The sequence below is a fragment of the Mustela nigripes genome, chromosome 9, assembly GCF_022355385.1.
Source record: "Mustela nigripes isolate SB6536 chromosome 9, MUSNIG.SB6536, whole genome shotgun sequence".
In the NCBI taxonomy this organism is placed as follows: Eukaryota; Metazoa; Chordata; class Mammalia; order Carnivora; family Mustelidae; genus Mustela; species Mustela nigripes.
Window position 1 is genome coordinate 23,359,341 of NC_081565.1, and position 21,951 is coordinate 23,381,291.

The 21,951-nt window shown below is 42.5% G+C and overlaps 1 protein-coding gene across 2 annotated transcripts in view; it reads left to right on the top strand.

Moving 5' to 3' along the window:
- The first annotated feature begins 829 nt into the window (after nucleotides 1-829).
- The window catches only part of TMEM245 (transmembrane protein 245), a 96,843-nt gene continuing 75,721 nt past the window's right edge, over nucleotides 830-21,951 (top strand). For both annotated transcript variants that reach the window (XM_059411120.1, XM_059411121.1), the window contains exons 1-3: nucleotides 830-1,420; nucleotides 12,659-12,776; nucleotides 14,349-14,450. In XM_059411120.1, the coding sequence (XP_059267103.1) occupies nucleotides 833-1,420; nucleotides 12,659-12,776; nucleotides 14,349-14,450 (808 nt within the window). In that variant the 5' untranslated portion in view covers nucleotides 830-832. The remainder of the gene's footprint in view (nucleotides 1,421-12,658; nucleotides 12,777-14,348; nucleotides 14,451-21,951) is intronic.

Consider the following 21,951-nt stretch of genomic DNA (forward strand, 5'->3'; position numbering starts at 1 on the left):
TTTGAGAATCTGATCTCGAGCTCTTTTAGGAGTTTAGATTCGCTCACATGACATCTGCCCCCAATGTCAACAGTAGCTGTACTTCATAGTGCACTGGGGAGCTTTAAATAACATGCCAGAGATCACTAGTCAGACCAATTAGTACAACAGGTAAGACAACAGACTTAGGAGTCAGATTCCGCGCTTGAATTATGCCTTTGCTACTCAGTAGCTGTGTGCCCTTGGCAAAGTACTTAACTTCTCTGTGCCTCAGTTTTCTTTTTTGTAAAGTGGGGATAATAACTGGAGGGTTGTTCAAAGGATTCAGTGAATGAGGACGTTGGAACAGAGTCTGCGGTATGGTAATCGTTATTTAAGTACTGCACGGGAGCAAACACTTTGCTTAAATAAATCAAGAGAACTGAATGTGGGGATCCGTCTTTCTTAAGTACTACCCCCCAGCCCCCGGCCCATCCTCGCCACCCCGGGGATTCTAAAGTACAGCCTAGAATTTCGATCTGCGAATATAGTGCCTCTTTGGAAATTCCGCCTCCTGAAAAGTTGACTTTAACCAATGGGTGAAGCGACATTTTTGCACCACATTCCTGGAAGATGTTGAGCCTAGAAACCTGTTACCTGCATCTGCAGGGACCAATAGGCGAAGGCACCCGGGGGCGAAAGAACTCTTTCCAGACTTTCTGGGAGTTGTAGTTCTTTAAGGGTCTTGTAGGCGCTGAGTGCCCAGCTAGAAACTACAACGTCCATAATGCTGCGCGCGGCGCGCCTTGCCTCTCCCCGGTGCCTCCCGCTCGGCTTCCCAGTACCGCCTCTTGGCGGCGGCAGCGGAGCCACCATGGCTGACGGCAGCGGCCCTGCCGAAGCGCCCAGTCCCCGGGGCTCCCCGGGCCGGGTGCTGCGGGTCCCGCGCGCGGTGGGCCCGGGAGGCGGCGGCGGCTGCTGCGGGGAGACGCCGAGGACGCCGGCGCTGGCGCTGCGCTTCGACAAGCCCATCAAGCAGGCCTTCTACAACACGGGGGCCGTGCTGTTCGTGTGCCTGTGTTGCGGCGCCGCCGTGCTCGTCTACTTCATCCTGGAGGCCTTCCTGCGGCCGCTGCTGTGGGCCGTGCTGTGCGGCACCTTCTTGCACCCCTTCAAGAGCTCGCTGACGCGCCTGGGCCGCCACTGGCTGCAGCGCCTGCACCGCGCGCACACGCCCATCGTGCTGGCCGCGCTGCTGCTGCCGCTCTGCTTCGCCGACTACGGCGTCGAGGCCCTGGGCGAGCAGGCGCTGCGCCGCCGCCGCCTGCTGCTGCTGCTGGGCGCGGGCGGCCCGCTGCTCTACGGCCTCTACAGCCTCGGCAGCTACCTGGGCGTGCAGGTGCTGCTGGCGCACGTCGGCGCGCTCATCTGCCGCGGGCTGGACTACTTCAGCAGCCTGTGGGTGAGTGAGCGGCGGCCCGGCCTCCGTCCGTGGGCCCGGCGGGCGCGCGGCGGCCCGCGCTACACACCCCTGAGTCCCGGCGGTGCGGTCCTGCAGCACCTCCTCACCAGCGCGGGGACCCTGCAGAGCCTCCGCCCTCCTTCCCGTGCTGCTGAAGACCTCGGCCCGCTTCCTTCCAAAGAGAGAGCGGGTGTGGCTCGCAGCAGCCTCCCTGTCCCCCGGCCCCATCTTAATAGACCCTCTCCTGGGGACGTGTCCCCAGGTGGGGGGAACCGCAGTGCGGCTCTGCAGGTTTGAGTTTTGAGCATGGGCGGGTGGTCTTGAATTTACCCCTGGCCAGAGGAGGGGCACGGTGGTGGTGGCCCCGGTCATCTTCAGTTCTCACAGGGGACTTTTCTGGATGGCAGCGGGAAGGGACCTAACGGATCCTAGTCCAGCTTGACATTCTGCAGATGGGACAGGTGACCTTTTTTTTTTTTTTTTTTCCCCAGGCAGGCCAGGGCTAGTTAGGGACAAGGAAGAGGGCGTGACTCCAGTTGCTCAAGTCCTAAAACAAAGCATTCTTCAAAGGCCTGTGCAGTTTCTGAGTTCAGATGAGAGGCCCCAGGCCTGCTTCACGCCACAGTCTACTTCTTGGGAACCACCTGCGGAGGGAAAGCTGTACCACAGTACCTCGCCTCCCGCCTGGATTACTTACGCAGGCTGGGTGAAGGAGTGGCACATTTGTGATTCTTGGATCACTCTGAGCTTATTTTCTTAGAAAATTAGGGAGCTTTAGAATTGGAAGGGATTTTGAAGATAATCTAGGGGCATACTTCCTAACTCAGACTAGATTGTAGACCAATTAATACCCAGCTGTTTAACTGAGGGCTGTTAAAAACAGGTGGCTGTTTAATGCACATTTGTCAAACTAATTTGGCTATTTTGTCAATAAGGCTAATTTGTCAATAAACAATGCCCTTTAAGAATAATTTTATTCGCTTTTGTCAGTGTTCAGTGTGCCTTGACATCGAGTTGCAAAATAATTCCCCTTTGTCTAACAGGGTTTTGACTTACCAAGGTTATTTGTAGAATGATGCTTGATCCCAGAACTCCTGTATTCCCTTGTTCTATCAGGGCCACCTCTCAGTTTCCATCAAAAGGTGATTGAACATGTTGATGGATACTAGGCTTTGTGTAGGCTGTTTTTTTTTTTTTTTTAAGATTTTATTTATTTGACAGACAGACACAGTGAGAGAGGGAACATAAGCAGAGCGAGTGGGAGAGGGAGAAGCAGGCTTCCCGTTGAGCAGGGAGCCTGATGCAGGGCTCGATCCCAGGACCCTGGGACTATGACCTGAGCCAAAGGCAGACACTTAAGGACTAAGCCACTCAGGCACTCCTGTGTAGAGGTTTTAAAGGAATAAGATGCAGGCTTTGTCGTCAAGGTGCATATAATTGTATGTGAACATGTTCTCCTGGAGAAGACACACACACACACACACACACACACACACACACACACACACATGTCATGGGCCAGCAAGGTAGTGGGGAACCCCTCGTCCATACTTTTGGGATGCAGCCTGTCATCAGATAGACAAGATTTGGCCTCTAAGTGGCCTGGGCTTTTTCAATTGTAGTAGGAAGGAGGGATGTGGAATGAACTTGAACTCACAGGGCTTGCTGGATTGTCGGATGGGAGAGATCCCGGAGTTTATACACTTTTTACTGCCAGATGCCTGCCACTCTTCAGGAGAGGCTTCTAAGGCACAGAGAATGTGGTTGTTCCCGAGGTCACACAGTGTGAAGAAAGTCATGCTTTGCTTTTGTGGAGTACGCCATGTCTCCTTTGCCCTGTTGTACCTTCAGTGCTATTTCTCCTTTACCTTGTTGCACAGTTCAGTTGATTGAATGGCTCATATAAAGCAGAATACTGAATGCTGTTAAGAAATATAAATACAGGGGCACCTGGGTGGCTCAGTGGGTTAAGCCTCTGCCCTCGGCTCAGGTCATGATCTCAAGGTCCTGGGATTGAGCCCTGCATTGGGCTCTCTGCTCAACAGGGAGCCTGCTTCCCTCTCTCTCTGTCTCTCTGCTTGCCTCTCTCTCTCTCTGCCTGCTTCTCTGCCTACTTCTGATCTCTCTCTGTCAAATAAGTACGATCTTTAAAAAAAAAAAGAAAGAAATATAAATACAGTGACTTGATTTCTATCCAAGAAATTCAGTCTTGTCAGAGGCAGACACATGTAAGGTCTCTGCTGACATTTTTACTGTTGATACTGCAATTTAGTGAAATTATTTTAGGCGAGGCCAAACAGGGTATCCACCAAACTGTAGCAAATTGGAAAATAAAAGGTCTAATGTGTGAATAGTGTAATTTCATACTTCAGGATCAGTGGAAAGTGGGGGCATTTCTTCTAGTTACCCTCAGTGAAAAGAGATGAGGAAGTTAAGTACCAGTGGGGAAGTGCCTGTAGCTGCGTGTATGTCATTTTGTGTATCTCTTTACAGAGGAGAAACCCTCATTTTTGTATTTTACTTAACTACTCTAATCTGGGTTGAGGATGAGTGGAAGAGAAGTAAGGGCCAATATTGATTTTGTGGCAGGGAATGGGGGTTAGGGTAGTCAAGTTAATTAAGATTTTTAAAAGGCTTGAAACAGCAGTTTGACTGCAGTGATGGGGCATGGGAGAAGTGGGGTGGGGAAAACAGAACCGTTATAACAGAAACTGTATGGGTTAACTAGGAGTGAGTGGGAGTGGTAGAGGGGGTTAAATTGAATGAGAAGGTCCCTTAGGTTGATCTGAGTTTGAGAGAAATGAGGCTTGCAGTTGTGGTTTCTTCTTCTTTTTTTTTTTTAAGATTTTATTTATTTATTTGACAGGCAGAGATTACAGGTAGGCTGAGAGGCAGGCAGAGAGCAGAGAGAGAGGAGGAAGCAGGCTCCTCGCTGAGCAGAGAGCCCGATGCGGGGCTCAATCCCAGGACCCTGGGATCATGACCTGAGCCAAAGGCAGAGGCTTTAACCCACTGAGCCACGCAGGTGCCCCGCAGTTGTGGTTTCTTGAACCAGCACTTAGGCATGAGTGGTTGGATGGGGTGAGGTGTACTTGGGAAACAGAGACAGGAAGTCCTCAGCTCTTAGCCAAAAAGGCTGATTAAAGCTTGACACAAAGTGGAGGAATGTCGGGTGACTGGGCAAGGGGCCCACTCTGTAACTTTTCTATCTCATAGTTCACCGTCGCTGTGGTTCTCTGAGCCCAAGCAGAGCGGGCTGGCATTGAAAAAGAGTCCATGTTTTCTAGACAACTTGTAAATTTGAGCCTGCTGCCGAAGAGGGACGTAGATGAGAAGGGCAGGGAGAAAAGTCACATATAAGCAAATCTACGTTTTGTAGAGCCACAGTTCATACGTTTAAGGTCCAACTTTTGAGAATCTATCATATGCCAGGTGCCGGATTAGGTGCTTTCATGGGTGTTGCTTTATTCTCACAATTGTCCTATGGAGGAGGGAGGAATTTTGTTGGTTCAGCAATTGACTTAGAGATTGATCTGTTTATTCTGTCAGTAAAAGCTCTTCAGCAGACCTATTAGTAAGTCCTTTTGTGATCGGAATTCTCTGAGTAACCTTTGGTAAGAATTTTTAAAAGGTTTCCCCTGCTACATTGTGTTTAAATGTTTTAATTTAACTTTCTAAAATAAAAATTGATTTTAATTATTTGGGGAAAGAAACATAAAAGAATATCAGGACCGGACTAACCACGGATGTTTCCCCAAAGGCCCTTGGATTCTAGTCATCTAGTGACCTTGGTCATCTATTCTTTTATCCTTGTATCTGTTCAGCTATTTCCAAGTGGTTTGGAAATAGTTTTCCTTTGTAGTGGCTTCAGTAGCTGTATTTTCCTTTTTTGCTTATTCTTCTAATTCAGTTCCTTTTCACCTCACTCTTGTGGTTTCTTCAGTCTCCTAACACTCTGTCCTGCTTACGAGTACAGACTAGTCATTTATGGTATGAGTAGCTCTTTTAAACGGTTTCAGATGTTAGAATTTTGCATGGACTTAGTAAGTGGTTTCTAAACACTTAAAAAAAAAAAATCACCTGTTGCACCATGCTGACATGTGACACAGCCCTTGGGGCCCTTGGCACCTTCCCATGATGTGGAGTTGTCAAGATAAAACTGAAAAAAAGCTAATACCCACCCCTCCCCCACCCCTTTGCTGGGAGTGTTTTGATGTTCCTCTCCTTAGTGCAGACATGTTAGAATATTTGGAGACCATGTACAGTTTTTGCAGTAGTGATGGATTTGATTTCTCCATGGTTCCCGATGCCACTGTTTCCATGTTACTTTATATAGAAGTATGAAGAAAGGCGAGAAGACTGTAAATTCTATTTATTTAATTTATTTTGTAAGTAATCTCTCTGCTCAACATAGGGCTTGAACTGAGATCAAAGAGTCGCTTGCCCTTCTGACTAAGCCAGCCAGGCGCCCTGAGACTATAAATTCTAAACCGAGCTCTGTCTGTAACTTGTTTTGTGACCTTGGATTGACTAGGGCTCTTCTCTGAGCTACTAAACTCTAGTTGGTGAAGTGTGGGTTTGGCTCGGATGATTTCTAAGGTTCCTTGTGTGGTTCCGAAGTGTTTGTCATTGTTGCTCAAAAGGCTCTTAGCAAGTGCACATCTGTCAGCCAGCCAGGCCCCCTCCATCCCACTTCTGAACCTCTTCTAGGTGTGTTTTCGCTCGCCTGGTATCCGTGAGGAGGAAAGTTTCCAGTGCTTAGGTTCTTTTTCAAAGACTTTGATTATAAAAGGTTCTTCCTCTTTTTTTTTTTTTTTTAAGATTTTATTTATTTATTTGACAGAGATAGACATAGCGAGAGAGGAACACAAGCAGGGGGAGTGGGAGAGGGAGAAGCAGGCTTCCCGCTGAGCAGGGAGCCCGATGCAGGTCTCTATCCCAGGACCCTGGGATCATGACCGGAGCTGAAGGCAGAAGCTCAACCAACTGAGCCACCCAGGCGCCCCTGATTAGAAAAGGTTCTTGACTCTAAGTTGCCACACCATAAAAGAGTACAGTTTTCAAATTAGAATAAAGCTGATTTAAAGGAGGCCGAAGTACCTGAAGCTTCCAGGGTTTGAGACTTGTACGTTTGTGCAGTTTGGATCGTTCTCTGTGCTTTTCTTCTCTCGGTAAGACTTGGGAAGCTGTTTCACAAAAACCTGCAACAGCAACAAGCCAAGTTGCTTTTTTGGTTAATTCCCACATGATGATAAATACAGCAATCTCAAAGGCAAAGTCTACTAATGCATTTAATATTTTAATTAATCAGTAAAGCGTGTTAATTAGCCAGATGAAAGGAAATTGGATTGTTTATTAGCTTGCTTGTAGTGCTAAATAAATGCCTCCAGTTTTTAGGGGGCATCTTATATGGTATCTAGCGCACATGGGTGCTTTAAAATGAGTATTGAATGTGTATTTGAGAAGGATACATTGTTTTAAAGAACAAATTTGAGGAAGTATGACCTCTTATTTATAATTTGTGGTTCATTGATCTATGGCTGGAGGAAAATTTATACTTGAACAGGTTTGCTCAGAGGCTAAACATAAATTTATACTTGAACAGGTTTGCTCAGAGGCTAAAAAAACTCTTAAAGACACACTTGTAGGAATCCATCCTAGAAATTATGTATGAAATTTGAAAGTACAAATCTTTATTTTTGGTAAAGTTGTTTTAAAGAATATTTAGCAGTTTCAAAAATTGGTTCAAGTAAAACATGTTTGTTACATAAGAATCAATTTAAGCAGCATAGAAGTCTATATGGTAAAGTGAATAATTTCTTTTCTTTGCCACCATTCCCACTGTGTAGATGTTACTGTTACTGTTTGATGAATAGCCTTCTAAATTTATTTGTATGCTTATGTGAACATACAAAGTGTAGGGTTTTGTTTTACCAAACAAAAATTGGTAACATATTTATATGTTTGCATCTTGCTCTTTATCATTGTATTAGAGAACCTCTTTCCTTGTTAGCACTTCTAGATAAAATTCTTTCTTTTTAATAGTACTATAGTATAAAAAATTTTTTTCCAGGTGTTTTAGGAATTGTCCCTATCAGATTATTATAGCTCAGAATTTGTATTAGGATAATCTGATAAAAAAATTTTAAACATTGATAATTTGTTTAATATGGCTTAGTGAAAAATCTCTGGTGCTTACAAATGGTCATGCTTTTTGAATTAATAATATTCTGTGCATCTTTTCTGAGGAGACACTTTAGAATATTGAAAGAAAAAATCCATAGGCCAAGAGAGTTTTTTTTAAGTTAAAAAAATTTGCTATTTATAAAGATAATAATCTTAGAAAATTCAGCACTTGAGGAAAAACAGAAATAAGCAAATTATCTACAGAAATCCAACCATCCAGAGATAATATTTTTAAATATTTTGGCAAGTGTATTTTCACTATTGTAAATTTACACATGTATGCATTTATGCTGTGTCATTGAGTGTAGATATTCATCACGCCTCTGAAAGTCTGAATAATTATTCCAGTTTTTTGAGGTACCATTATTTAAAGAGTCCCTTATAAAATGACATTTAGGTTGTTACTAATTTTTTAATATTTTATGCTGCCATAGTGAACATTTTCATATCTCTGTGCACAGTCTGGAGTGCTTCTGTAAACCAAGTTTGGAAGTGGAATTGGGGAGTGTATTTAATAAGTTGTTATTTTATTTTTTATTTTTATTTATTTTTTTGAAAGAATGTGAGCAGCAGTGGGGGAGGGGCAGAGGGAGGAAATCTTAAGCAGTCTGTACACCTACTGCAGAGCCCGATGACCCTGAGATCACAACTGAGTCGAAATCAAGAGTCGGGCCTGTAACCGACTGAGCCACCCAGGCGCCCTTAGTAAGTGGTTATTTTAAACTGAAATGAGGTTATCCATGAGTTTTAGGTTTACTAGGGGAAAATATGTGCTTCTCTTTAGACCATGCTTTTTCCTTAAAAAATCTGAAATATGAAGTCTTTTCTCTCCCTGTAGGTGATACTGATTCCTTATGAGTCAAGGTAAGAATCAGAAACTTATTGGAGATCAGTTTTAAAACATCATAGGCTTAAAGTTTGAAAAGATAAGCCTTTTGTGATCCTTTAGGTCAGTGTCGCACGGAGAGCAGACTCTCCTGCTTTGTCATCCCTGACAGCTTTTGCTCAAATAAAATACTCCATTTTTAGACAGCTATAGTTTGTTAGAAAAATTTATCCTCATATTGAGCTGAAATGTGCTGCTTCCTAATTCCCACATATTTCTCCTGCTCAGGACCATGGGCGATTAAGGTGAATGTGTCTCCCAGAAGACAGTCTCCTAGCTATTTGAAGATAGTTATCAAATCTTGATATTTCCTTCTCTTTTCTAAGCTAAGCAATTTTTTCTCCCCCATGTATATGTGTATCTCCTATGTTGTGATTTCTCTTTCCTTTCCCATTCTGAATTTTATTGCTGTGGTTCAGTAGTGCAAAAGTCATTGAAACAGTCATTTCTCCTGATATGAGAGTTATTAAGAGGCACTCGCACCATTTATACTGCTGACTCACTGAACTGGAAAGTAGCTTAGCTGTCCTTTTTCTGTTCAATACTTGTGCAGTTGAGTTTTGAACCTAAGAGCAAACTTTTGGATCTTTCTATTAAATTTAATCTTATTTTAATTAGCCCTTTTCTAGCTTCAAAATATCATTTTGAATCATTGCAGTTATCTCAGTTTTTATTGAGTGTTCCCAGTTTTGTGTAACCTGGCAGTTCACTTAATAAGCCTTCTAGTCTCTAACCTGAATTACTGACTAAATGTTTCATGGGGTGGGCTGATAACCAGTGTGTGATATAACCATTGAAAACGAAAAAGTTTACTGAGGATCATTTTTTATTTCAGCAATTTGTAGTCACCAAAACAGACTTTTTTATTTTTTATTTTTGCTTGTGAATACTGGAGCAGCTGTTCATCTTTAATTTTTTAGCACATACCCTTCTGTTAAGAAATCAGACTCACTGTTAAGAAATCAGACTCTGGATCCAGATTCCTGGGTTCTAATCCTGGCTCTGTCACTTTTTAGCTGTGTTACCTTGAGGATGTCATGCCCCCAAAGTCTCAGTTTCTTTCCTCTGTAAAATGAGGATGGTAATAATACTGATTTTGAGGGGTTATGAGGATTTAATGAGTTGATATATATATATAAAGCATTAGAACAGAGTCTGGTCCCTAGTAAGTATTATATAAATGTATTATTATTATACTCAGATTTTGGTCTGAGCTCTACAGCCCTACCTCAGATTCTCTGAATTACCAGATTAAATTTGTGTGGTTCTGCAGGCTTGAACTATTTTGAAGCAGCTGTGGTCTCATTTCCCAGGTGCTCATATTAACTGGGGCTTAAGATCTCTTGATATTTCATCTACTGGAGTTGCTTGAAGAATATTTTAATATCCTTTCCATGATAAGATAATTAGTGCTCATTAAAGGCTCTTAGGAAAATACACAAAAAAGTAAAACCACCATGAAAATATAACTACTGGGGTGCCTGGGTGGCTCAGTGGGTTAAAGCCTCTGCCTTCGGCTCAGGTCATGATCCCAGGGTCCTGGGATGGAGCCCTGCGTCTGGCTCTCTGCTCAGCGCGGTGCCTGCTTCCCTCTCTCTCTGCCTGCCTCTCTGCCTACTTGTGATCTCTGTCTGTCAAATAAATAAATAAAATATTTTAAAAAAAGAAAAGAAAATATAACTACGAACTTCTTAGTACATTTCCTTTACTTCCCACCACACAGTAGATGCAATCACGTCAGATGTATGCGATTTTTGTATTTTGCTTTTTCTTTAAGAATATCTTAGGAGTGTTTCTAACTATATAGTTTTGTTTACAAAACCCAATTTTAGTGGCTGCATACATTTCATTGAGTAAATCCTCCTTACTCACTTCCCAGCTGTGGAACTTACTAGATTATCCACTTTTCACTATTCTAAACGACACTGTGATGGACTTCTTTATGTTATAAAGGCTTTTGCAGAATTTATTCTTATTTAGTAAAGTTCCAAAACTGAAGTCTCAGGTCAGAAGCTGTGAACGTTTTAAGACCAAAAGACTATTTTATTGATTGATATGACCCAAATAAAGTAGGAGATAGTTTTGGTTTTCCCCCTCTTTTGTAGTAATTAGTTCTTTTTCTTCATTCTCTGATTTAAAGTTGTGGGGTGTTTTTTGTTTGTTTGTTTTTAATTTGCCCCCCCCCCCCCCAAGATTCAGGTCATTTTATCTTATTTTTTTTTAAAGACTTAATTATTTTGAGAGAAAGTGTGTGCATGAGCGGGAGGGGCAGAGGGAAAGGGAGAGAGAATCTCAAGTAGATTCCACACTGAGTGTGGTGCCAGACGTGGGGCTTGATCTTCAGACCCTGAGATTAGGTCCTGATCGGAAGCCAAGAATTAAACGTTTAATGAACTGCACCACCCAGGTACCCTCAGGTTCTTTTAGTAGGTTCTTGGTGCTCACATCGTTGTGGGTTATGTATTCCTTCCATCTTTCGTAAATGTTAGTAGAGAGTTTCTGTGTAGGCTTTTGTAGGTATTTCTTTAGAGCTAGATCCCTTGGTTTAGTGGAGGGAAAACTGAGGAATGGACCCTGGTGGTTCCTTTGTCCTCAGCTCTTGCAGTTTCTTCCTCTGGTAATTTTTTTCTTTTAGCTACACTTCTTGAGCTGTGCATGCAGCTCAACTACGGTTAGCCATCTGTTACCTAGATTATTTCAGGGGTCACACTTCACATGGCTGTCTTCTTCCTAGCCTTTTTTTTTTTTTTAAGATTTTATTTATTTATTTATTTGACAGGTAGAGATCACAAGTAGGCAGAGAGGCAGACAGAGAGAGAGAGAGGGAAGCAGGCTCCCCGCTGAGCAGAGAACCCAATGTGGGACTTGATCTCAGCACCCTGAGATCATGACCTGAGCCGAAGGCAGCGGCTTAACCCACTGAGCCACCCAGGCTCCCTTCTTCCTAGCTTTTTAAGAAAATTATTTTCACAGTTAATAAGCATAGTTCATAGGATGTGATGGAATCTTTTAACCTGATTCTTTTGGGAAACTTTCTTTCTTTCTCCCTTTTTTTAAGATTAATTTATTTATTTGAGAGAAAAACAGAGTGAGCATGAGTGGGAGGGGGAGTAGGAGAGAGAGAATGTCAAGCAGACTGAATGCTGAGCGTGGAGCGCCATCCCCGGACCCTGAGATCTTGACCTGAGCCAAAACCAAGAGTCTTTGACAGATTGCCCCATCCAGGCGCCCTAGGGAAGCTTTCTTTTTTGTTGTTCTTTTTAAATGTTAATGTATAGAGAAACTTGAGGAATTCCATCATGTTAAGCTCTCGCTTTTAGTCCATAGCTTAAAAACGAATATTTTTATCTTAAGCATCTTTATGTATACGATAGCTTTTGAACTTCAACATATCTTAAAACTATATCGTATTTTTTTGTTGTTAAGACTGTCTTTTTATTTTTTTTAAGAGTTTTGTTTATTTATTTGACAGAGATCACAAGTAGGCAGAGAGGCAGGCAGAGAGAGAGGAAGGGAAGCAGGCTTCCTGCTGAGCAGAGAGCCGGATGTGGGGCTTGATCATGACCTGAACCGAAGGCAGAGGCTTTAACCCACTGAGCCACCCAGGCGCCCCTCTTTTTAAGATTTTTATTTTTAAGTCATCTGTGCACCCAATGTGGGGCTCAAACTCACAACCCTGGGATCAAGAGTCACACACTCCACTGACTGAGCCAACCAGGCACTGTGAGACTCTTTAAATAATATTGCTACATGGATACCTAGGTAGCTCAGTCATTAAGCATCTGCCTTCGGCTCAGGTCATGATCCCAGAGTCCTGGGATCGAGGCCCACATCAGGCTTCCTGCTTGGCCGGAAGCCTTTTTCTCCCTCTCCCCCTGCTTGTGTTCCCCCTCTCTCTGTGTCTCTCTCTGTCAAATAATAACAACAACAACAACAACAACAACAACATTGCTACATATGCTGGATTTCAAATGCTTGTTTATTTCAAATCTTGATTTATCTACACAAAGAAGAAAGTCTATATATGTATTTAGCACGACCACCTTCATCTTATCTGTGCTGTATCCACAGCTCTCATAGATGTATAGATGTTTGCAGATTTTTGTATGATTATATGTTTATTTTCATGTATATATATTTACAACTGTGTCTATATTTCATTTAAGATCTGGACGTTGGTAGTTGGCTATGTGTTGACTGTTTCATTCAAGTGGAATGCAAGCACTGAACGCTACTTGAGAGCAGTTTCAATTCCTGTCTGGATTATATTGCTTTTTCATTTAGGTGGGTCCCTTTTTCTAAGAAAGTCTAGCGTAAGATCAGCAGAGGCTGATCCTGTGAACTGACGTGAATTTTTTGTGTAGTGTTACTTGTTGCATTTAACATTCTTTAAAATGATCTTTAGAAAATGTGCTTTAATCCTTCTTTCATCTTTAATACGAATGTTATGCTTTAACATGTCTGTCTTTTAATTATATAGAATCTTCGTTTTCAAAAGGTCCTTTAAAAATAAATGTATCTTAAAAAATAGGGCACCCTTGCACCATGATGGCCACTTCTGAGAGTCAAACTTGAGGAGGATATGGCTAAGCAGTCAAGTGTGTGAGCAGCAGTTATGGGAACCAGAGGTATTTACTCAGGATGAGAGAAGGGGACTGGGCTCTATGGGTGGAGGGAAGGAGGAGATAAAATATGGAAGCCTGTTGCAGGTATTTGAAGGACTGTCCTGTGAAAGAGCGGTTTAAACAGAGCTCTGTAACCAGGAGGGGGAGGTGTCAGAGCAATGAGTAGCTTCAGGGAGACCAATCTGTTCAGCGTCACGATGATCAGTGTTAGCTGCTCAAAATGATGAGTTCCCTGTTACTTGGGACTCTTTATTGTTAGCAGGGTACCTGCTAGGATATTGTAGAGTGATGTTTTTTCAGGGACTCTTTTGTCTCCAGGTCTTAAGCTTATGGAAGCATTAGGTTCTCATAAATAAAAACAAAATTCAGTTATCTAGAGCAGTAATTAGCCTATCTAAAGTAGTTTTTAGAGCTGCTGGTTAAAAATCGGGGTTGATTGAAGGTAGTTCTTTGTTTAGAGTCTGATGTGGAACAAAACATTACTTTCTGAGAAGCTTTGCTGATTTGGAACCCTAAAGGAGGATGTTGTATTTTAGCAAGATCCCCTGATGAGTCCAGCGTGATTCATTTTGAATTTGGGGAAGGCAACGGAGGGAGACCAGCAGTCTAGGAGGTTCTAGATCAACTCAGGGAAACACAAATGCCTATACGTAGGGGCCAAAAAGGTTAGCATTTTTGCCCTCTACATTGAGGATACACTGAAGCTTTTTGTAGTGGTCTTCTGGGCCATTTCATCCTTTCTTGAGAGATGGGAGTTCACCCCCAGTGGTATTTTTAGGAAATGAAGTCAGGCCCCATGACTTTAGGTTCTGTGCCTGATGCAGGTCATTTTGGGGTTAAACAAAAAGCTTGAGTTCAGGTTTGTCCTCAACACTGGTGTGCCTTAGAACAGACCTGATTCCTCAGGCAATAGAAGCCCATTCAGGGTAGGCTGGCACATACCCAATCCTTTAGACCAGGGGCCTCAGAGCAGGGCTGGATTTAACTGAGAGGAGTCCTGAACGGAGGTTTCATCTGTCTTATGACCTTCAAAAAAATTTTATTCCCTGTGAAATAATTTTGTTAATGACATCTATGCCAAATTGTTCTGTCAGTCTACTGGTCTTTATTTTTTTTTTCCCTAGTCTAACTTCTACCTTCAGATACTATTGCTTAGAATAGATTGAGTCTTCTAAAGACAAGTGCTAGATTTTTATTTAACTAAAAATGTTAACTCTTAATAAATTTTCAGCATCCCTGGCTGGCTCATGGAGAATTCCAGTGTTCCTGGTTATTGTTTTCCTGATGTCTGTGGGCACCCTCTATGAGAGACAGAATGGAAAAGAGTCTTCTGGTAAGAAATGGGGCATTCTATTAATATTACTTTAAGAAGTATTTGAAAAAGTAGCTTTATTGAAAAAAACATGAAGTGATGAAAGTGCTTTAAATCTGTTTTAAAATTTGTGGTATTTTCTGAAGAGAAAATAAACATATAAAATATTTTAGGTTTTAAGACTGTATCTGACTCCTCCCCCCTTTCTTTCATTTTTGAAAGGTATAATTCAGGGGCGCCTGGATGGTTCAGTGGGTTAAGCCTCTGTCTTCAGCTCAGGTCATGATCTCAGGGTCCTGGGATCGAGCCCCACATCCGGCTCTCTGCTCAGCAGGGAGCCTGCTCCCCCTGCCCCACCTGCCTCTCAACCTACTTGTGATTTCTCTCTCTCTGTCAAATACATAAAATCTTTAAAAAAAAAAAAAGGTTAATTCATATAAAATTAACGATTAGCTTTCTAAATGTGGATTTAGTACATTTACATTGTTGCGCAACCACTACTTCTGTCTAGTTTTAGGACATTTTAATAGGAAAACCTGTATCCATTAAGCAGCTCGCCATGAAATTAGGTTATCTATTTGAAATGTTTTCTCTTTCTTTGTTTTTAAAGATTTTATTTATTTGAGAGAGAGAGACAGACAGAGACAGAGAGAACACGAGCAGGGGGAGGGGCAGGAAGAGAGGGAGAAGCAGTCTCCCCGCTGATCAAGGAACCTGATTCAGGACTTGATCCCACAACCCTAGGACCATGACCTGAGCTAAAGGCAGGTGCTTAACCTACTGAGCCACCCAGGTACCCAAGATCTTTTTTCTTAATGTAGGCACTTACCACTCTAAATTGTCCTCTTAGAACTGCTTTTCCATCCCATAAATTTCATTTGTTGTGTTTCCATTTTCTTGGGGTCAAGATACTCTTTGATTTCCTTTTTGATTTCTTCTTTGACACATTGGTTAATAAGAATTGCATTGTTTAATTTCCACATCTTTATGAGTTTTCCAGTTTTTTTGTTGCTTGTGCTTTTGGTGTCCTATCTAAAAACACCATTGCCAAATTCAAGGTAGATCTTGGGTCCTGCAGCTTTGCTGAATTTATTCATAAGCTTTAATATTTTTTTATGGCTTCTGTAGGATCATGCATATATAAGATCATGTCATCTGTGAAAAAAGATAGTTTTACTTCTTTCTTATTCAGATGTTTTCTTTTTTGGCCTGGCTGCTCTGGCTGGAACTTTCAGTAAAAGCTGAATACACTATTTTCTCTTAAGGAGTATTTTTAAATATCCTGGTTGCAAGTGATTTATATCCAGAAACAGTTTATTAAAAATACAGGTTTCTAATGAGTTGTAAGGTGGGGTATGGGGTGGCCAGATATTAATGGTCCTCAGATCATCAGACTGGACCTCTCCTTATCCATCCCTGTGGAAGTAGCTGTGACTGGAGGGTCGATCTGACCAGCACATGGTTTCCACAGCAACCGACATATGTTCCTTCTTTCTGAGGGTTATACATAAAATAAAAGCAAATTACTACTTGCAGCACATTTTTCAAAAAAATTAATTTCCCTGGTATTTTGTTGTCATTAACTTGGAGAAACAAGCAAAAAGAAAATAAAAATCATTCAAAATCTCACTCTCCTCCTCAATGTTAACTAATGCCTTAACTCCTATGCCTTCAGACTTTAAAACCCAGGAAAACTGGCTTATGGTGAAGGTTCTCCTTTGTGATTGACATTTTATTATTTATTTATTTATTTATAACTTATTTATTTGTCAGAGAGAGAGCGAAGAGCAAGCACACACAGACAGAATGGCAGGCAGAGACAGAGAGAGAAGCAGATTCCCTGCTGAGCAAGGAGCCCGATGTGGGACTGGATCCCAGGACGCTGGGATCATGACCTGAGCCGACGGCAGCCGCTTAACCAACTGAGCCACCCAGGCATCCCACTGTGAACGACGGTTCATTAAACTCTGTGTCACGACCATCTTTCTGTGACCAGCATTCTTCTACAGCAGTACTCTTAGCCTATTCATTGTGTGTTAGTCGCAAGGTGTTTGGTACAGCTACCTCATAGTTTTTGTTTTTGTTTTTTAATTAAGTTGCTCTTTGGTTTTTATTTTGTTTGGAAACCTTATCTCTCTGACAATGGAAAATAGGGAAGATTTTATTTTGCTCTCTCTCTCGGTTTTCTTCGCTTGGCCTATCTTCCGGGTCACAATCTGTTAGACTCTGTGGTTCTGTATCAGACCAGTAGATGTGAACTTCCTGTTTTCACAGCTGTTGTCGAAAGCTTAGTGGTCACCACTGGTTCCTCTTGGTACCTTTATCTCCTCTCCCTGCCACCCCTTTTCTGCTAATAGTGATGATTCAGATAACTCAGCGTATCCCTCACCCTTCATCCCAGGATGGTTTTCTTTTTTTCTTTATCTGGAAAGTCCCTTCCTTCCTTACTTCGGAGATATATTTGACATATATTACTAAATCGGTTTCAGGTGTCAACAAGGGTTTGATGTTTGAACAGCACATTGAAAAGTGATTGTAAGAAACCTAGTTAACATCCCTCACCTTATGTAGTTACAAAAAAGTATTTTTTTTCTTGCGATGAGAACTTTTAAGATCTACTCTCTTGGCAACTGTCAAATATGCAATACAGTATTATTTGCTTGCTCTAGACACCATGCTGTACGTGACATCTCTATGACTTATTTTATAATGAGTTTGTACCTTTTAATCCCCTTCACCCATTTTTTTCTGTCTCTTACCACCAGCACTGGCAGTCACCCATCTGTTCTCCGTATCTGTGAGCTTGGTGTGCATTTGTGTGTGTGTGTGTGTAAGTTTCCACATACAAGTGAGAGCATATGGTATTTGTCTTTCTCTGAGTTATTTCACTTAGCATAATGCCAGGTCCATCCATCCTGTTACAAATGGCAAGATTTCTTCTTCTTCTTCTTATTCCATTGTGTACACATACCACATTTTCTTTATCCATTCATCCATTGATGGACACTTAGGTTGTCTCCATATCTTGGCGATTGTTAAATAATGCTATAATGTACATGGGGCTATAGAAATCTTTTCCAGTTACTGTTTTTGTTTTCTTTGTATAAATACACTGAAGTGGAATTGCTGGATCTTATGGTAGTTCAGTGTTTAATTTCTAAAGGACAGTGTTCTCATCTTGACTACTTTTGTCCAGAACTTAGTGAATATGTTGCTACAAGAATATGAATGGTGTAGGTTAAAATGGATTTCTTGGGTGTAAATTATAGTCTGCTATGGGGCTCCTGGATGGCACAGTCGGTTAAGCCTCTGACTCTTGGTTTGGCTCAGGTCATGATCTCATGGTTGTGAGATTGAATTCTGTGTTGGCTTTTTGCTGAGCGCAGAGTCTGATAGTTTTTCTCACCCTTTCCCTGTGCCCCTCCCTGCCTTGCTTGTTTTCTCTTTCTCTCTCTCTCTCAAATAAGTCTTAAGAAAAAATTCTAGTCAGCTGGTGATGGCAGCTTAGGGAGCTGTGCAGCGGGATTCTAAGACCAAGTTTTTGAGCTGTGGGAGAAAAAAGGCCATGTTTGATTCTTACCATTATTATTTTTCATGTTTGATTATTATTTTCAGTGATAAACCCAGCATAGTGCTGTGCTGGCACGCCAGCCAGATTTCTGGTATTTGTATTCTAGACTATTACAGGGAAGGAAATCACAGAGACACAGAACACATGTTGAGAACAGATTTGAAAATGTTGGTTTTGTTTTGTTTTGTTTTGTTTACTCTGATTCCAGTCTATTTCAGAATTTTTTTTCAAGATTTATTTATTAGCGTGAGAGATAGAGTGAGTGCAGGGAGGGGCAGAGGGAGAGGGAGAGAGACTCTCAAGCAGACTCCTCACTGAGCTTTGGAGCCCAACCTGGGGCCAGATCCCAAAACCATGAGATCAAATCCCCTGAGCCGAAACCAAGACTTGGGCGCTGAACTGACTGAGCCACCAGGTGCCCCCAGAATAGATTATTCTTTTTTTTTTTTTTAGATTGATTGATTGATTGATTTGATAGAGAGAGAGAGACAGCAAGGGAGGGAACACAAGCAGGGGGATTGGGAGAAGGAGAAGCAGGCTCCCCGCCGAGCAGGGAGACCAATCCAGGTCTCGATCCCAGGACCCTGAGATCATGACCTGAGCCAAAGGCAGATGCTTAACGACTGAGTTGTCCAGCTGCCCCAATTATTCTTTTTTTAAAGATTTTATTTATTTATTTGACAGAGATCACAAGTAGGTAGAGAGGCAGGCAGAGAGAGAAAGAGAGAGGGAAGCAGGCTCCCTGCTGAGCAGAGAGCCCGATGTGGGGCTCGATCCCAGGACACTGAGAGCATGACCCGAGCCGAAGGCAGAGGCTCAACCTACTGAGCCACCCAGGCGCCCCTGCCCCAATTATTCTTGATCTAGAGTCCTTTTACAGATTTCTTTTCTTTTCTTATCTTTTTAGGATTTTATTTATTTATTTGACAGAGATCACAAGTAGATGGAAAGGCAGGCAGAGAGAGAGAGAGATAGAGGGAAGCAGGCTTCCTGCTGAGCAGAGAGCCCAACACGGGACTCTATCCCAGGACCCTGAGATCATGACCTGAGCTGAAGGCAGACACTTAACGACTGAGCCACCTCGGCTCTCCTAGAACTAATATTTAAAACTGAGGGTCCTTGACCCTAAGCCTGGTGTTCTTCCCCTTCACCAGGCTCTTTGAACAAGTGTCAGTCATTCTGAAAAGGGAGTGACTGCTGATCTCTCTTGTACTCAGTTATAGTCATGAGCTCCTCAGTCTTACCTGAGGGCCCTGTTAGCCTACCACAAGTTCAGAAACTAGCTTCTCTGCCTCCTGGATCATTTCTCAATTGGTAGAAACCTGGAGTCCAACTTCAGGGTATGCCTTTGGCTTGTGAGGAAAGAACACTCGCATTGTTAATAATTGCACCATAAGTGAAGCCCCGCTGGGCTCTTTACACGTTATCTTACATAATTTTCTTAATAATCCCATGGGATTGGTACTTATTTTACAGATGAAGAAATGGAGACTCAGAAAGCCATTTACTCTGAGTTAATTTACACTTAGAAGTGCTTTTTCAAAAGCTAGGCAAACAAGCACCCTATGTACTTGTACTACCTGGTCACCCAGTCTGACAAGTATGGGCAAGTACGACTGGGTCCGTTCCTCCAGATGCTGGGGATTGTTTATAAGTGATCAGAAATTCCTTGGCAGGGAAGGCTTAGTAGTTGCCTTAATCATTTGGGATAACATGTAACATGAGTGAACAGGTTTGGTCCAGTTGAACCCAAACTGGAAAAAGAAAAGGAACAAACTGAGTTTCTTATTGCTCATCTGTTACTGTCCCGTCTGACACCAGTCAGTTAAATAGGCCTAGAGAAACTGCTACTGGTCCATATCCAAGCCTTCGCTACTGACCGTAGTAGATGAAGTGATACTAGAAGTCCTTGAAGAGGCATATTTTCCACATTAGTGATGGAAACAGAAGCCTTCTTCAAAGGGAGCTTTGCATGCTGGGGAGATTTTACTTGGTATGTGGTAGAGCCCCTTCCAGTAAGTATCCTTGGATGTATTTCTGGTATCTGCCACTATCACTATCTGCCACTATCACTAAGGAGATCGAGTATCTCCTCATTTAGACTGTTCTCGAAATACATCATCCTCCGGGTATTAGAAACATTATTGTGCCCATTGTTGCGCTGGCCGTATTAACAGATACTGTGTGAACATGTGATCAGTGTCTTACGTCCAGACCATGTGTTTCTGTCCCCTAGTGCTAGGCTGCTAATGTTAGTGGCCTGCTTGTTTGGCCTTGTGTAGATCGCTGTTATTTGGGCCTCTGCCTGATCCTGGCCCTGTCCTGGGTAGACGGATACTTGAACCCTTGGATGCTCTTCCTTTTTTTGTTTATGGTTCTTTGGTCCCAAGATTATGTGCCCTTGTCTGTGTGTCTGTTTTTAGCTGGGGCTTCTTTTCTAGTACCATGACTTTGCCTAGGTTCTCTGTCCTGGCATTCTTGTGTGTTTACTCATCGTTTATGCCAGAACCTTTGGGGTTTTTGAAGTGTGGGAGGATATCACTAAGGCAGAAATGATTGAAGTGCCAGTTTGATGAATAAGAACAGTTGTCCAATCTTACATCCATAATCTTCAGACACTCTGCATTTCCCCCGTGTGCTACTCTTCATTCCTTTGCGAAGTTTCAGGCACTCTAAAAATTTATCTAATTACTTGTGCATCAGCGAGGATGATATTGCATAGTTTTCATTGATATAGCTATGATTCATTGAGTATTGACTGCATTATTTTAGTGACGTCAGCAAATTGGAGAGTCTTTAAGTGATAATTGTGAAGGTTTAATTAATTGGTCTTAACTTTTCCTCAAGTCTGTCAGTGCCTACTGGATGCAAGATATTTCACATAACTCTGTGGGGAGATCTTGAAATGTATGCTAAGGGCCTAAGATCTAGGAAAATGGCTGAAAAACGAAATAGAAAGGGGATGATAGGCACGACAAATACTGTAGGGGTACTAGTGGCTTTTCTCATAGTTTATACTGTTGGGTCTGTGATCAAAGGAACGAGACTGATACAAAGTAAAGGTTAAGCAAAGCTTTATTTCGCGCCAAGCATCGAGAATCACACTGACCAGTCAGGGCCTTCTCTTACAAAGAGGCGACCCCTCCCAGCCGCACAGACTAACTTTTATAAAGGTGGTTGAGCCTGGCTCTACACAGGTGGTCAATGAGATTGCAACACACAGAGAAAACTGCACAGTCATGCTAGGTCACACACGGGTGGCCAATTGAATTTCAATTTACCCTATTAGATATATGTGCGCCCCACTGATTGGATGTCTCTAGCTGGCCTGACCCACCCTAGTATCTGGGCTTTGCAATTAAGTTCCTCTGGGAGGATCAGGGTCAATCTAAGTTCACTGCATAAACACAAAATGGCTCCCTCTGGCTAAGTAGGCCCTTACAATACTACCAAAACCAGTAGTTTTGCAATAGCCAACATTTTTTGAGCAAGCCCTTCACACCAGGCATTGTTCTGATTACTTCATATGTATTGTTTCACTTAACTGTCACATGAAATAGGAATTTATATAAGCCCCATTTCATACATGAGGATTTTGAGTGACTTACCCATGGTCATCAAGCTAGTAAGGAATAGACCAGGGATTTGAACCTGGACAGTCTGGTTTCCTCACCTGTGCTCTGCAGCCACTAGGTTGCACAGGTGGTACTGCCTGGGGGCCTAGTAAATGTGAGATGCTCCGATCTCCCTCTGCGTCCTTGTGTCGCTTCCCTCTTCTCATTGCAGCCTTTGTCCTGGCCTTCTTGGGCTTCTTAGAGTCCTTTGAAAAGGACATTCTGCTACATCTGCTTTTTTATTAGTCTTAGAAAATCTTTTCTCCACCTACCTCTGAGACACCAGCCTCTCTCATCCCCTCCAAGATTGACTTCCTGTGTCTTTTTAAAATCTGGA